The sequence below is a fragment of the Grus americana genome, chromosome 5 (assembly GCF_028858705.1).
Source record: "Grus americana isolate bGruAme1 chromosome 5, bGruAme1.mat, whole genome shotgun sequence".
Lineage (NCBI taxonomy): Eukaryota > Metazoa > Chordata > Aves > Gruiformes > Gruidae > Grus > Grus americana.
The window spans coordinates 21,817,370-21,832,226 of record NC_072856.1 but is presented as its reverse complement, the minus strand read 5'-3'; the positions used below and the strand labels follow the sequence as shown (position 1 = coordinate 21,832,226).

The window sequence follows — 14,857 nt, the reverse complement described above, 5'->3', positions numbered from 1 at the left end:
GACATACTAAAAGCAAAGCGGCTGCTTAGAATATGCCTCACAATGTAAGACATGTCAAAGGACAAATGACCCATGCAGACTTCCTAGTAACAAATAATGGCAGGAGAGGACTGCCCAAATAGGAGATATATCAGTACTTAATCCAAACTCAGCTTCCCCACAATGCAGATGAACTCATCCACAGTTTCTTTCACAACCTCTCTCCATTTTTTTTTTCAAATATCTGAGAAGATTAAGATAAAACCCATCTTTTTTTAAGAAGTTGCTTGTATGAATTTACAAGGAGATACCTAACAGAACAGTACAAAGTAGCACAATACTAAACACTTAAATCAGGGATCACAGTTGTTAATTGCATATTGATTAAAATATTGTCCAATAATCTGTTGAAGAGAACTGAAACATCCAATGTAATGCATGCTTTAATGACTCATGCTAAATTGAGATTTCTCAGATGAAGAATATAGCTTTGTATGTAACTTTGTTTTAAACATAGATAAAACACTACTTTTGAGTATTTGTGATTTTCACAAAAAAGCAGAATAAGGTATAGTATCATCTGCATTCTGAAGGTCTCTAGAATATGGAAGAGTTCTAAGTGCTAACAAAACCTGAAGAAATTTACTTATTAAAATCAATGGTTAGCAAAAAGCAGCTGACTTGCTTTGTGATGTTACACTGAAACCCTGCCTTTTTCCACAGTGGGGTTTTGAGTAACTTCTGCTAGCAGTGCTGTCTGGTCATTGTTATCCACAAGACCTTACAAATTGTGATTTGAAGAGATCAGAAATGCTGGATATGAAAGATAAAGAAACAATCTTGGAAGAAAGCATTCTCTGAAGAACAGATCATGAGAGAAGTCTGAAGAAAATTCACAGGCAATCATGAAAGCTGAAAGTTATTTATCCAGCTGTGTGTACAAGCTGCTGCAGTTTCAGAGATGGAGAATGGGCTGATCTCAGAAGCATACCACACACTTGAAAAAAAGAAAAGTCGTGAAATGCACATTTCATTTTCACTTGTGAAGACCTTGAAATTTTACTCTGGAAATATTAGGACAGACTAAGAGTGAAAAAAATCCCAAACTTAAGATTTTCATTGGCAAAAACACTTGGCTTGGGATCTGAAGTACTTTTGGAAATGATCAGTCTGTAAAAAACATGTAATGCTTAACACAATCTACTTAATCAAATCTCATCTACAATCTATATAAATCAATGAGAAAGGTCTTATACTATAAATCAGTGCAAGGTTCTGATGATAGGAGAGAACACTGTCACATCCACTAGTCCCTCTGTTTTCTCCCCTAATACCAGGAGGGCAGGGATCCCACAGCCTGTAACCAGAATGCTTAGGCCTGCAGGCAATGTCTACTGGAATTTTTGGTGGCAAAATATTTCCATTTTCTAGACTCTGTGTCATCTATCCATCCATATACTACAGTTTCAAGAATCTTGAGATTTATACTGAAAATACCGATTAGCAAGAAACTTTCCTAAGATGCACGCAAGTTACTTGTATCCCAAGCAAGCTGTTTAGTTAAATTTCTTTAATAATTCTTACAGTCTTAGTTTTGAATCTTTTATAATTGGTTTAGTAAAAAGGTATGTTTAATACCTAGGGTTTGCAATTCACATTAGTATATACACAATGCTGTTGCTATGACAAATGTGTTGAGAATAATGATATGCCTTGGGTTTAATATATTTTTTCATATTTTTTTAAAAAAACGTTTATTTAAACTTAACAATTCATTAGAGGCAGTGAAGATTCACTTGCCTGAGGTCAGAATGGGAAAGAGGCATTGGCAGTGTGGCCTCAATATCCTATGAATTCAAATACTACACTAAATCTTACATATATTTAGGCAGTGGAGATATAGAAGGGCAATGCACTACTATTTGCATGCAATCATTCTCAAATACTGAAGCATCATTGTCTCCCAAAAGTGCTGGAATCATTGTGAAGACAGTGATTTTTCTGTGATGCTCATTGATTCTAGTGATCTTCTATTTTAATGAGATATAGCTGAATTTTATGAAAAGATCCAGCATTAAATCAATGTTTGAATGGCAAATGATACAGTTACAAATCTCAATTCAGGTACTGTGAGTTTCATGACATTGGAAAGCATCATGAAGTCAGGTTCACTCTGAGCAAGTCAATTCAACTAGCAAATCAGGAATAAACCATCTTAATAAATAGAAAATTCTAGATATGTAGTAATTTATTATTAATAAAGCATCACAAATTTTTTCCTCCAAGGAAATGACTTAGATTCCTGAAGCAAAATTAATTGAGTTGTTTGTCAAGTACACTACATAAAGCAAAAAACTGACCTTGTGTGACCCTTGAAAGCTGGAGAGGGACTGTTTACAAGGGCATCTAGTGATAGGACAAGGGGCAATGGCCTTAAGCTGAAGGAGGGTAGATGTAAATTAGATACTATGAAAGAATTATTCACTGTGAGGGTGGTGAGGCACTGGAACAGGTTGCCCAGAGAGGCTGTGGATGCCCCATCCCTGGAAGCATTCAAGGCCAGGTTGGATGGGGCTTTGGGCAACTTGGTCTAGTGGAGGGTGTCCTTGCCCATGGCAGGGGGGTTGGAACTAGATAATCTTTAAGGTCCCTTCAAACCCAAACCATTCTATGATTCTATGATTATTACCACAGGACAATGAGCATTAACAGCAAGCTGTATACAGTACAAAAGGCAGATTGAGCCCAGTAAGATTGTATGAGAGCTGAAAAGGAAAGCAAGCCAGCAAAGGACTCTGAAATCAGAAGTAAGATCTCATCACATATTTGCAAAAAAAGTTGATATGACTATCATTATGGATGTATTTGTATCATGTTAGGGGTGGAAAAATGATGTTAATATGTTGCCTTTTAATTGCTGTGAATCAACAGTAATATGATTGTGACTGGTGTTGATAAAGTGGCATGACCTGAGCACTATGAGTAATAAAATCAGATAAAGTATTTGACTGATACTGTTAATTAATTCAGTGCAGGTCTGTGAAGAATGGGTTGTAAGGGTGTTTCAAAAATTAGGAGAATACTTAGCTCATAAAGAGTATTTTCTCACATGGATTGTCCAGCTGAAGTAAGGATTGCATAGCCAGGCTCGATAGACTACCAAACAGTAACCGAAGAGAATTTCCTGATTTTAAGATAACAGCTTTCCAGGCAATGCTCTGGTCCTCTGTACTCTTGTTCACTTCTGCACCAGTAGAAGAATGTTTGCACAAGGATTTTTTTCTTATGAATAATAATAATAATGCTTGTTTCAGCTGAAATAGCCCTGTATGTGAAATCATAGCTGCTTTCTGAAATTCAAGTGAAAGAGACACTAATCTTGAGGATGGAACACCAGGCTGGGACTTAAGAGAAAATGTTCTATTTACAGCTACATTTCTGGGTCACTTATTTTACTTTCTCTCTGTTTCCCTACCTGTGAGGTGGGGATAAAATCAATGACTTCCAAAGGGCTACAAAAACACCTAGTTATTATTGTTGGCTATCAGCATATTTGTTAGTTCACTTCTTTCTCACTAGCTGGGATCATCTTTATTCTTTTAAATAACACTATATATAGGCTTGAAATTTTAAGTTCTACGGGAATTTCAACACATTCAGCCTGATTCCAACTGTGCTGAATGTGTTGATGAAACACACCAGATAAAACAGTAATCCCCTCTAGACTATAATCCCCATGTGAACTCCATGTAACACAAGAAAAAGAAACACTACACAGAACAAAATTCCATCAGAGACACCACTTGTTTCTGAAGTGATATCTTGAGAAAGCAGAAGATGTCAAATCTCTTTAAAGAAGAATTCAAGTTGTTCTTCTATAGTACTCACTAGAATCCAGCAGATGACAAATGGCAGGAATAAATATCAGACATATGTTGATGTCAAAATGTTCAAATGTTTAAGGTGCTGTATGATATATTGCGGAGAGACCGCTGCATTTTATTACGAATGCCCACCTTGAGCTTTGAAGATGTTACCAACAAACACCCTTGTAGGTTATTAATGGATATAACCCTTGCTGGGCCCAAGACTTTCAATGCTGTGGCTATGCTATATTTTTTAAATCTGATTGTGACAACATAGAAGCAACTGAAGAAAATAACATTGCCTCTATTTTATTATGAAGGGCAACCTAGTCAGGTAGGTTTGAACTTTTCCTCCATTGCTCAGCAAAGGAAATTAAAGAATTCATTCATTTTGAATGTAAAATTTTGGATAGAAAAGGCACTGTTGCAACATTTTACCAGTCTTGCATTGTTTTGTGGGTAATATATTGTGTATTCTGCACTAGTTTACCATAGGGCTGCCCCAATAGGAAAGAAGAAGAAAAAAGATCTCCAGCTCCAGAAAGAAAAACAAACTACTTGCTATATGAACTACCTGGATAAAATTCAGCAAAGTGTTAACAGAAAACAAATCTGGATTCAGTCATTGGTCTTAATAATCTCCAAGTCACAGTATATGCCTCCTCCTGGAAAACTGTATGATTGGCCTTTTCTCTAATCCACATGAACCCTCAGAGAAAGAAAATGCTGTCTAGCACTTATGCCTAGAGACGCTCTGAAAAAACTGAATAACTGTGCTGGTCCTACCCTACCATGATGCTTTAAGATTGCCTCTGCTTCACTGTTTTAAAAGCCAGTTAATGCTGTGCTCTGTTTGTCATGAACATGAACTACATCACTACTAGATAATGTGTGAGACTTGGCAGGGCAAGATGTTGAGAAAATAAAGCAAAACTCCTGCTATCTTTTCCCACCCAACAAGCAGCCAGGAAATACAGCCATAAAAAAATAGGGTGAATAAGACTGATCTAATAGAAATGTCAGGAGACAGAAAAATCATCATACATACTCTGAAAAGAGCTCTGCAGCATTTTACACCACAACAGCGAGCAAATAGATCCAGGGTCTTCTGGGGCAGGCGGGAAAAAATATTCTCTCTAGGATGTCACCACAGGAAGGTGTCTCACATGTTCACAGCGTCTGCCTGTTACTGCTTTTAGATACAAGAATTGTGAATTGGATAGCTGCCTGTCTAAAACCTTAGCTGTGCCCATTCAGTGATGAACTGGAACCTTCAAGTACGTATCCTTTGTAGGTTATGAAATGATTTTGTTACATTCTGGAAAAGAAGAGTTTAACAGTTTACAGTTCAATATGAAATTTCAAGAAAAGTATTTTTATTTTCTGTGATAGAAGAGTTTTTGCTCCACCCAGGAAGGCAAAGTGAATTGCTAGTGCAATAGAAGAGTTGTATTTTGTTAATTCCAATCTTCTGAAGTCACTGGATGTTCCTGCCCTATTAGCCTGATGTTGAACGCAATGACAAGTGTCAGACTTGCCAGCACAGTAGGCCAAAATCAAAAGAAAATAATACAAAATATGAATAAGAGAATTTTCTTGTTATTAGAGTCTTTTCTGAGGCCAGTCTCTTGGAAGAACTCAGTCTCTACATTTCATTTTGCCTGAGAATGACTAAGCTGCTGAGCAGAGGTTTTACTGTATCAAATGGATATAACCTTCTATCACAGACACAGGCTCACAAGAGTCTATCAGATTTATTGGACTGCTTCAGCCAGATGTCCCAGAGGTATGGAAATGGATTAGTGGGGAAAACAGCAAATAGGTGCGAGAAACAGAAAAAGTTGCTCAAAAGAAGACATGGACATTTAAAAGATATACCTGGGTACCACCTGGATACACATAGTTGCTGCACAGTGACACTCAAACTTCTTTGGACTTAGAATCATAGAATCGTAGAATGGTTTGGGTTGGAAGGGACCTTAAAGGTCATCTAGTTCCAACCCCCCTGCTGTGGGCAGGGACACCCTCCACTAGACCACATTGCCCAAAGCCTCATCCAACCTGGCCTTGAACGCTTCCAGGGATGGGGCCTCCACAGCCTCTCTGGGCAACCTGTTCCAGTGCCTCACCACCCTCACAGTAAAGAATTTCTTTCTAACATCTAATCTAAATCAACCCTCCTTCAGCTTAAACCCATTACCCCTTGTCCTGTCACTACACTCCCTGATAAACAGTCCCTCTCCATCTTTCCTGTAGGCCCCTTCAGGTACTGGTAAGCTGCAATGAGATCTCCCCGGAGCCGCCTTTTCTCCAGGCTGAACAATCCCAACTCCCTCAACCTGTCCTCACAGGAGAGGTGCTCCATCCCTCTGATCAGCTTCGTGGCCCTCCTCTGGACTCACTCCAACAGGTCCATGTCTGTCTTGTACTGTGGCCCCCAGAGCTGGATGCAGTACTCCAGGTGGGGTCTCATGAGAGAGGAGTAGAGGGGCAGGATCACCTCCCTTGACCTGCTGGTCACACATCTTTTGATGCAGCCCAGGACACAGTTGGCTTTCTGGGCTGCAAGTGCACACTGCCGGCTCATGTTGAGCTTCTTGTCAATCAATACCCCCAAGTCCTTCTCCTCAGGGCTGCTTTCAATCCATTCCTCGCCCAGCCTATAGTCTTGCTTGGGATTGCACCGACCCACGTGCAGGACCTTGCACTTGGCCTTGTTGAACTTCATGAGGTTCACACGGGCCCACCTCTCAAACCTGTCAAGGTCCCTCTGGATGGCCTCCCTTCCCCCCAGCGTGTCGACCACACCACAGAGCTTGGTGTCATCAGCAAACTTGCTGAGGGTGCACTCGATCCAACTTGTAAAATTCTGGCCACATGGTCTTCTGTCATTGTGACCAGGTGGCCTACCTTCAGGTGAGAAACAGTGGGTCTGTTCTTGGCTCCTCTGCTGATCATTCCTTGGTCATTTTATGTCTCTCGGCACTCCGCTTTCCTAGAGTATCAAGCCTTTATGTACAAATACCTCTGAGATCTCAGGAAGTATCCCTAGGAAGTATTGTTTCAAATAGGAGAAATACTTGACTAAATTTAAGACATTCTTCAGTTAATTATTAAATTAATTTTAAAGTTCTTGAGCCTAAAGAATTGTTAAGTTTGACAGTAGGACAAAAGATTTAAGTCAGTTCTCATTTGCCAAACAGCTTCAAACATCCTTAATCATAAAAAGATAAGTCTTGAATAAGAACTTTTAAAGAAAACTATACTTTGCACTCTCTGTTGTCTAACAGGAACCAAGTGCTATTGAACTGAAAATAGCTGCCAGTCTTCAGTGTTCGTATAGATAGCACACACATAAGTAAACAGGATAAAACTGTCAGAGTGACAAAGAAAAGTTTTATCTGATTTTTATAGCACTACTACAGGAGAAATTGATTTGAACAGAATACATATCCTTTCACTTTCATATTCTAAATGTCGAATTTATGCATAAGCAATATATAGGAACAGAGAACAAAACCCTAAATTTATAAATATGAAGACTCATTAGCAAAAGAGGCTGTATTCCCATACTTACATGCCTGAGTGAATGATGGAAAAGGGAAAGGACATGTAAATTCATGGAGGATACCTGATCAAGCAGGAAGAAGAAGAATAGGGAAGTGAGTGAAAGCAAAATATTAAGATGAATTCAGGCCTCACCCTCAGTGTCTTCATTATTAGTGAATCATGCTTCTTTATAATTGGCAAAGGACCTGCCCAGTTAACTATTCTATATTCCTTGTGCTAAAGCTTCACCCAGAGCACCGTAATGGAGTTGGGAAGACCTGGCTGCCCCTTGCAGTGATGTACTTGCCTTGGTCTCCTCATTCCATGATAGGGATACTCCATCTTATCTATAAGATGTGCATTGGCCAACGGCAAAGAGTAGGTAAATGATTAATCACTACCATCACAATCATCCCTACGGCACTGTTGAACTATTGCATTTATATGCTGTAGAAAGAGCAGCTGCCAACTGTTTTGAGTAGGCATGTGGGCTCTGCCTGCTCTCTCAAAACAGCTGCAATCATGCTGCTCTGGTAAGCATGATACCAATCCCTTGCTGATAAGCTTTCCTCTGGCAGCAAGATATGTTCTCTCAGAGAGGCTGCAAACTTAAGGTGGGTGCTTGACTTTTAAATTCTGATTTGGATAGTACCTTGCTTGCTGCCTGGACAGAGCTCACTCACAGGGTCCTGGGTCACCATAGACCATAAGCTGAGTTCCAGTTAACCTCTCACTTCTGTATGGGAATGCTGCAAGAAACTATTCATTACTTCTACCCACAGATACCACACCCTGCTTCTTTACAGACACCTATCCATTAACAAAAATAACAATAAAAAAGCCTCCTAGGGAAATATACTTCTGAGAACTTGTTTTGCTAACGTGCTGCTATTGTGAGACATATATAATCAACAAAACTATGTCACAGCAGATTTTTTTTTTACTATTATATCTTCTGTCAAGGGCAACTTCTTATTTATGAATTTAGGTATTCAGGTATTTAGTAAAACAGACATTAACTGTATAGTTGATGATTGCTGGCTGATGGGCTAATGCATTTTTCCTAGGCAGCTGTCAGCCTGTACTCTGGCAACCTCTTTTATAACCATCTCACGTTGCTTTTGGAGCAGTATCATTAGCAGAAACAGAGATGGAAGTTTTACCACAGCTGCTGCATGTTTGATTTTTTTTTTATTTTTGCAAAGACACAACACAGTCTCTTAGACCTTCCAGCTACTGAGCCTAGCTCAGTCATCAAAAGAAGGAAATAAAAAGTGAAGCAATGTATTTTTCAAACTGCAAATGTAAGTAAAAATCAGGTCTTCTCTGTGATTTTTACTTTGAATTGGTGTGCTTGCTTGAGCTTCCATGTTAGTAACTGCTAAACTTGTAGATTATTTTTCAACTCTTTTCTGTCTTTTTTTGCTGTTTTACAATGTGAGGGTTGAAGGTTATTGTCCTGAAATAAGATTGCTGCATTATATAATGCAGCCAGTGTTGTCATGTAGAGGAACTGGAAAGTCCCAAAGCCAGTGCATACAAAAGAGAGTTCAATTATGTTCTCAGTTGTAGGTACAGACTCCAAAAATGACTGCAGGTTTTGTTAGGCAGGAAACAGTCACGGAGGTTTGAACTTTAAAGCGCAATTAGCTGAACTTTCAGTCTGAGTGAAAAGATTCTCCAAGGAAAACCCCTCTTTCTGTTGCCATTTCACGTTACTGCCTGCAAAGTCACCCATATGACGAGCTGCTCTGTCATCCCTTGGGTGGGGTCAGCTCCAGCAGCCGCAGCAAGGGAGGAAAATTACAGCCAGCTGCTACTGATATTACTGCTGATGCCACTGTAGGGAGGCCTGTGATTTGGCAGAGAGGAAACCGATAAACATTCAGGACTGACACGATCCTCTTTGCCACCAATATTAGCAGCAGCCATAATGGTCACTGATAATTACAGTGTCTGATGGCTCTGAAATGATTATTACCTCCCTGGGAGTAAGAGACAACTGTGTGTTAACAGCTGATGAACTTCTAGTCTAGTCTTGAAAATGACTAACAGCAATGCAAAACTGGCTTCATGCCTACAGTTGTCAATAATCCAGAGAGTGGTCCAAACCACCAGATATATCACAAAGAATCCCTTACAGGTAAAGGCAAAGAACAAAATAGACTGTGGATGTGGATTTTACTTGGTAGCAACCATGATGTACGTATCAGAGACGTGTTGGTGACAAACCCAACCTCTGTCTTGCTCCTCTCACTTTGCTAGTCTTCAACTGGAAGTTTGAAATTCTCTAGTCTAAGAATTCAATTTAGTGCAGAAAAATGAAACTTGATAAAGCATGCTCTCAGTTACCAGCTGATGCTAAAATATCATGTGTTTTGAACACTGTGAGTTACTGTGGTGGGTCATGTTTGTTTCATGATTATCCTCTCTGTGAAGTTACAGTTCACAGGTAACTATGTACATTTAGCCTTGGTCCTGGAAAAAGCAATTTTAGAGGAGAGTTTGGCAGAACAACTTCCCTCACTCTCTTGCATGGAGTTCTCTTTAAAAAAAAAATTTAAAAAAATCAATGTTTTGTAAATAACAGGATACATGTAATATAAGGTTGAGAATTATCATCTTCCGTATTGACTGTATTTTCAAACACTTATCCATTAGTGCAGGAACAGAAATGAGAGGCAAGAAGATCAGAAAGCAAATGGAGAAGCCTTCTTACAACGTCTCTGGAACTCTAAAAAACTTTTAAATTCTTGGGCTGACTTATCCTCTCCTTATATAAGAAACTCAACATATTTTTTTCCCTGCTTCTCTACAGTGTATTCCACTATCAGTCAACATTATTCAGAACTGAAATTATCCTTTTATCAAACAAGAAACAGAGTTACCAGAGTCTTCTACTCCGTCTTATTACCCAGTAGCACAATCACCAATACCCAAACTGCCCTTTAAAGGTGTTTATCTAGTCTGTCCTTATCTAATCTGTCCTTAAAAACAATGTCTCTTAGCAACCTATTTTCAAACCTAATTACTGCTGCTGTATAGCCACTCCTTCCGAATACCATCTCTTCTCTGGCAAGAGCATTGCCATCTTACATTGTTTGCCCTTTGCTTTTTAATTAACCTATATCACATAGAGCTTACCAGTGCTTTTGCCTCCACCATGTCAGCAACACAGTTTTTACTTTTTCTAACTTTTCACATATCTATAGAATCCACTCCTATTATACATTAACTTGATTGCTGCTGCTACCTTTTTGTATTCCTCATTTATTTTCCCCTGTTCCTTACAGTTGCTATCCAAATTATTGGAAATGTCTGCAGAGGTTTACACTAGGTTCTTGCCCGCATACATTTCAGATTTCTTCTCTACCTTAAATTCTTCAAGACTTCATGCTGTCTATATAATATAACAAATTTTAGTTGCTTCCTGTAATCCACCATGGTCCTTGCCATACAACCAAACATCCCTTTGAGATCTGCATTTTCCTCACTATATTTTCCTGCTCTCTTCCATAAGTTCTTTCATTTGAAATGGCAGTCGTCCTTCAATTAAAGCATTTTCTTTACTGCTTCATGAAATTCTTGAGAACCCGAGAGTTTTAGCAGTAATGAGCTCATGATTCTCTCTGCTGTTTATACCTGTCTATCAGCACCTCAAGACATCTCATCCTGCTGGGACATTCTTGCTAAAGTAGAACCTCATGCATGTTTAGGTGCTAGATAAATAACTGCAATATTAATACTGTCTTCAAGTCCTGGCCTATAAAAGCCACGGAAACTGTTTTGGAAATAAAGACATACCAGGTATGGGGGAACATTTCATTCATCCTTGGCTAGAGCTACCCGTGGTTTTAAAAGCATTTAGTTTCAAAAGTTCTTCCTCAATTGTATGATGGTATCTTTCCTCATTAAGCCTTTCTCTGACTTCCTGTTTTCAAGCTGATGGTTCTGCATTGTGGTGAACACCAGTAACATTTCTCCAAATACTGCAAGACAACACTCTGCCATGGTTTGTTGGCTCTGTGTGTGTGAGTATTTCAAGGACAGGTATATAACCTTTCCATTAAAAGATAATGGAAGTTCAAGTGAACTTTAATAAAGTCTAGTTACTTTGCAGCTTTGGGAAAATAGCCAAGATACACACTGTAAGGACTAAGTGAAAATAAACTAGCACAAAGAGCTTCTTCAAACTGCTTTATTTACAAATTTACATGATGGATATGTAAACCAATAGGCAGGCAGATCCCTTCCTTTATGATGGCCTGATAGGTATAGTAGCCCTGTCTAGAGCCTTACCTCGTACTGAGACTCTGGCAACCTCTCCAGTGCAAATAGCTAAACTCCTCCCTCCCACTGGTGGACTCATTCTCCCTTTTTTCATTTCATCTTTACTACTAGTTCTATTACAGCTTCTTCCAGTTTAGAGGACAAAATTCTAGGATTGACTTTGTGTTAATCAAGGAAAACTTATATTTTTACAAATACATAATGCTCACAGGGGGAAATCTCCCCCAGAATCATCATTAACCAAGATGTCAGCATTTATATCCTCCTGGATTCAGACTCCTTAGACAACAAAAGTCACATCAATACCACGAGTACACCTCACTCACATGTCAGTGACAGTATGGTAATAACAGCACAGAACTCAGGACAAATAAGTTTTTCAGCTGCTCTCTATATCTCATCTTTCCTTTAGTAATCACATTAACAGTAATCCCAGGTCCTTTCTAATTTTGCCAAATTCTGTACTAAAAGAATTAAAATTCCAATTCAGGACCAGATCTGAATTTTGTCTTCAAGCAAGGTGTTTGCCAACAGCAATGGCCACTACTTTATGATACACAGCAAAGTCACTGGTTTAAAAAAGAAAATAAAACTACCATCAACTGCTATTTTGCAGTCATTGCTGACTACAAACTCATTCTGGAATGTACTGCATAGCAACTAAAATATATTGTAGCTATAGTGTAATACCTTGCTAAACCATTAAAGAAACTTCCCTGTGGGACATATGTGAAGTTTGAAATACTTTCCATAACTGTGCTGAAGACTAGATGATGAGGCTTTCTGCTATGTCTCACTGTAAAAAATGCATTACTCCTAGAGTCACTGCAGACCCTGCTTCTGTAGGACGCTCCTGGCAGCTCATAAAAGGAGAAATCAGTTGAGCAGGCAGTAACCAAATAATTATAATACTTATACAGCATACAGACTTGGACCAAGCCAGGGTTTTAAACACATCTCAGACATACTTTATTTGCCTACAGTACTCCTGCCCTTTCTCTAAGGGCTTTATTCCTATACCTGATTTTAGCAAGAATATTTTGGCACAAGAGACAGACAATTATAGAAAGAAAAGCAATGAGGGTGCTTCACAGATGCACTGGGAACTGTTCACTCTGACACGCCCATTCACAGCCCGGCAGTGCTGCAACCATTACAGAAGTATCTGCTGCTGCTCAAACAAATGAGATATATATTTACTATACACACACAGCCCTTGGGTGACAATAACCATGAAAAATGTATTTTGTTAGAGTCCTGGAACCGACGAGTAGAAAAATAATGTCGAAGCGTAATTGTTATCCCTAACCATAAAATGCCTCAAGGCAGCTGCTGTCAGAGTGAGAGTCTGTTAAAAGCATGGCCGTTTCCCTCAAACATGGTTGAGCCTGCACCATGTGAAATTTCAAAAGCATTTTGTAATTTTGGACATACAATTTTTATTTTTTTCGCTGTATTAATGTTTCTTTTATAAATACAAATACTTGAAGCAGATGACCAAGCTACAGAAAGCTAATTAATAAACAACTGAATTTTGTGGTCACTTCTAACCTCCTTTGTTCCAAACTCTTGTCAGTCAACCCCAAAGAAACCTTAGGAAGCCAGAAACCAGTATGCTTGGCATAAAAACTCTCCAAATTTCACTCACAGATCACTGCAGTTTTGCTTCTGTTCAGCAAGGCTGTGTCCAAATGCCTTGTATTAGCTGTTAGTTCAGCCCATGTAAACTCCAGAAACCAGTTGTCGTATGCTGGGGGTGTGAGACCATCGCCACCCCCCCCAACCCCCTCTTTTCTCTACTGTCTGAAACGGAGCCGGGAGAGCAAATTAAGTATGTGACAGCAGTCACATTGTTGAACCGAGCTTTACCAGAGCTATTCTAAATTCCCTAATGTACTTCTGTTATTAGTTTAAACCTAACTTTAATGACCAACAATTCATTTTTTATAGATCTGGAATTGCCCTTTACAAGCAATGCAGAGCTTTCCATGATTGTACAGACCAGAACAGCTGAGGTTACAGTTCTAAAGCATCTCTGATAACTCTTACAAATAATAAAACTGTATATAAAGATAGACACAATAAAGCTGTTAGACCTTTGTTGCTCTGTCTAGCAGAAGAGCTCTTGCTCTCTGAAGCGTAAACTTATTACCAAGTACAAGTGTTTCCATTCATAAAAAACTTACGTGTTTCTGTTAGACAAAGCTTCAGCAAACATAATCCAAAAGTTGCCCATAAGGAGAAGTTGGCCATTGTTTTCTCAGAACTGTTTTGAAAAAACCAGAGATCCTTGCAAAATGTGGACGGAAGAAAAGCCCCGATGCTTGTTAAGCCTGCAGTCAATGAGTCTGAAGTTTGCTGCACTTTTTATTCTGATTCAAAGGAACTGAAGTAATGACATAACTGGGAGGGGGAGCACCATCAAAAGTCACACCCAACAAAAGCTAGCCAGCAGTGGAAGATGGGGGGGTGGGAGGAGACTGACTAAGGGTACTGACTAAGCAGTCACACTCGAGTTTTAAAGAGGCACTAAACCTCCTCTTCTTACACAAGTACAGTCAAAAGTTATACTTATTGCACTTGCAGGAAAGTTTGAGTAATCTCTTGTGAGTTAGCTCAGAAAGGCACTGTTTGTTATTAGCTTCCCCTTCTGCATTTTAAAATCTCTTTATTGCAAACCAAGTGAACGTAAAGCACTAGAGTTTCTGAACCCCAGTAAAGCATCTACAACTGCCTGGATGTTTCCCTCAAATATTTTGCTTATTTTGTCCCACCTCACTATTTTCTCTTTTTGCAGTTCAATTTAGAGCAAGCAAAATGCCTGCTGTGCTACGAACCTTTCTAAAATGTTTCTGTTTGTCCCTGGAGGATATCCTCATGCAGAAGGTAAGTCGAAGCGGTTCAGTCTCCCACAGCCCATTCTACTCTTGGCTTCTCTGCACAGGCTGCCCCAACAAAAGTGGTAACTAATGCCAGTGCCAGCAGTGATACTGAGGACTAAGAATGATATTTTATTGTATTGATGGTACAGAAGGAATTATTCTTCCTATTCCCAATTTGCAAAGCAGAGAAACAGGATGAGAATGTATGACAGTCTTTGACACTCAGACAAGGTCTCAGTTCCTGGGGGACATAGGTTCATTGCAGTGTGGAGTTTTGTGTCACTCTAGATG

The 14,857-nt window shown here is 39.2% G+C and overlaps 1 protein-coding gene across 8 annotated transcripts in view; it reads right to left on the bottom strand.

Moving 5' to 3' along the window:
• CD44 (CD44 molecule (Indian blood group)) overlaps positions 1-14,065 on the bottom strand; it is a 55,949-nt gene extending 41,884 nt beyond the window's left edge. For all 8 annotated transcript variants that reach the window (XM_054827369.1, XM_054827370.1, XM_054827372.1 and 5 more), the window contains exon 1: positions 13,871-14,065. In XM_054827369.1, coding sequence (XP_054683344.1) covers positions 13,871-13,937 — 67 coding nt within the window. In that variant the 5' untranslated portion in view covers positions 13,938-14,065. The remainder of the gene's footprint in view (positions 1-13,870) is intronic.
• Between the last annotated feature and the right edge of the window lie 792 nt (positions 14,066-14,857).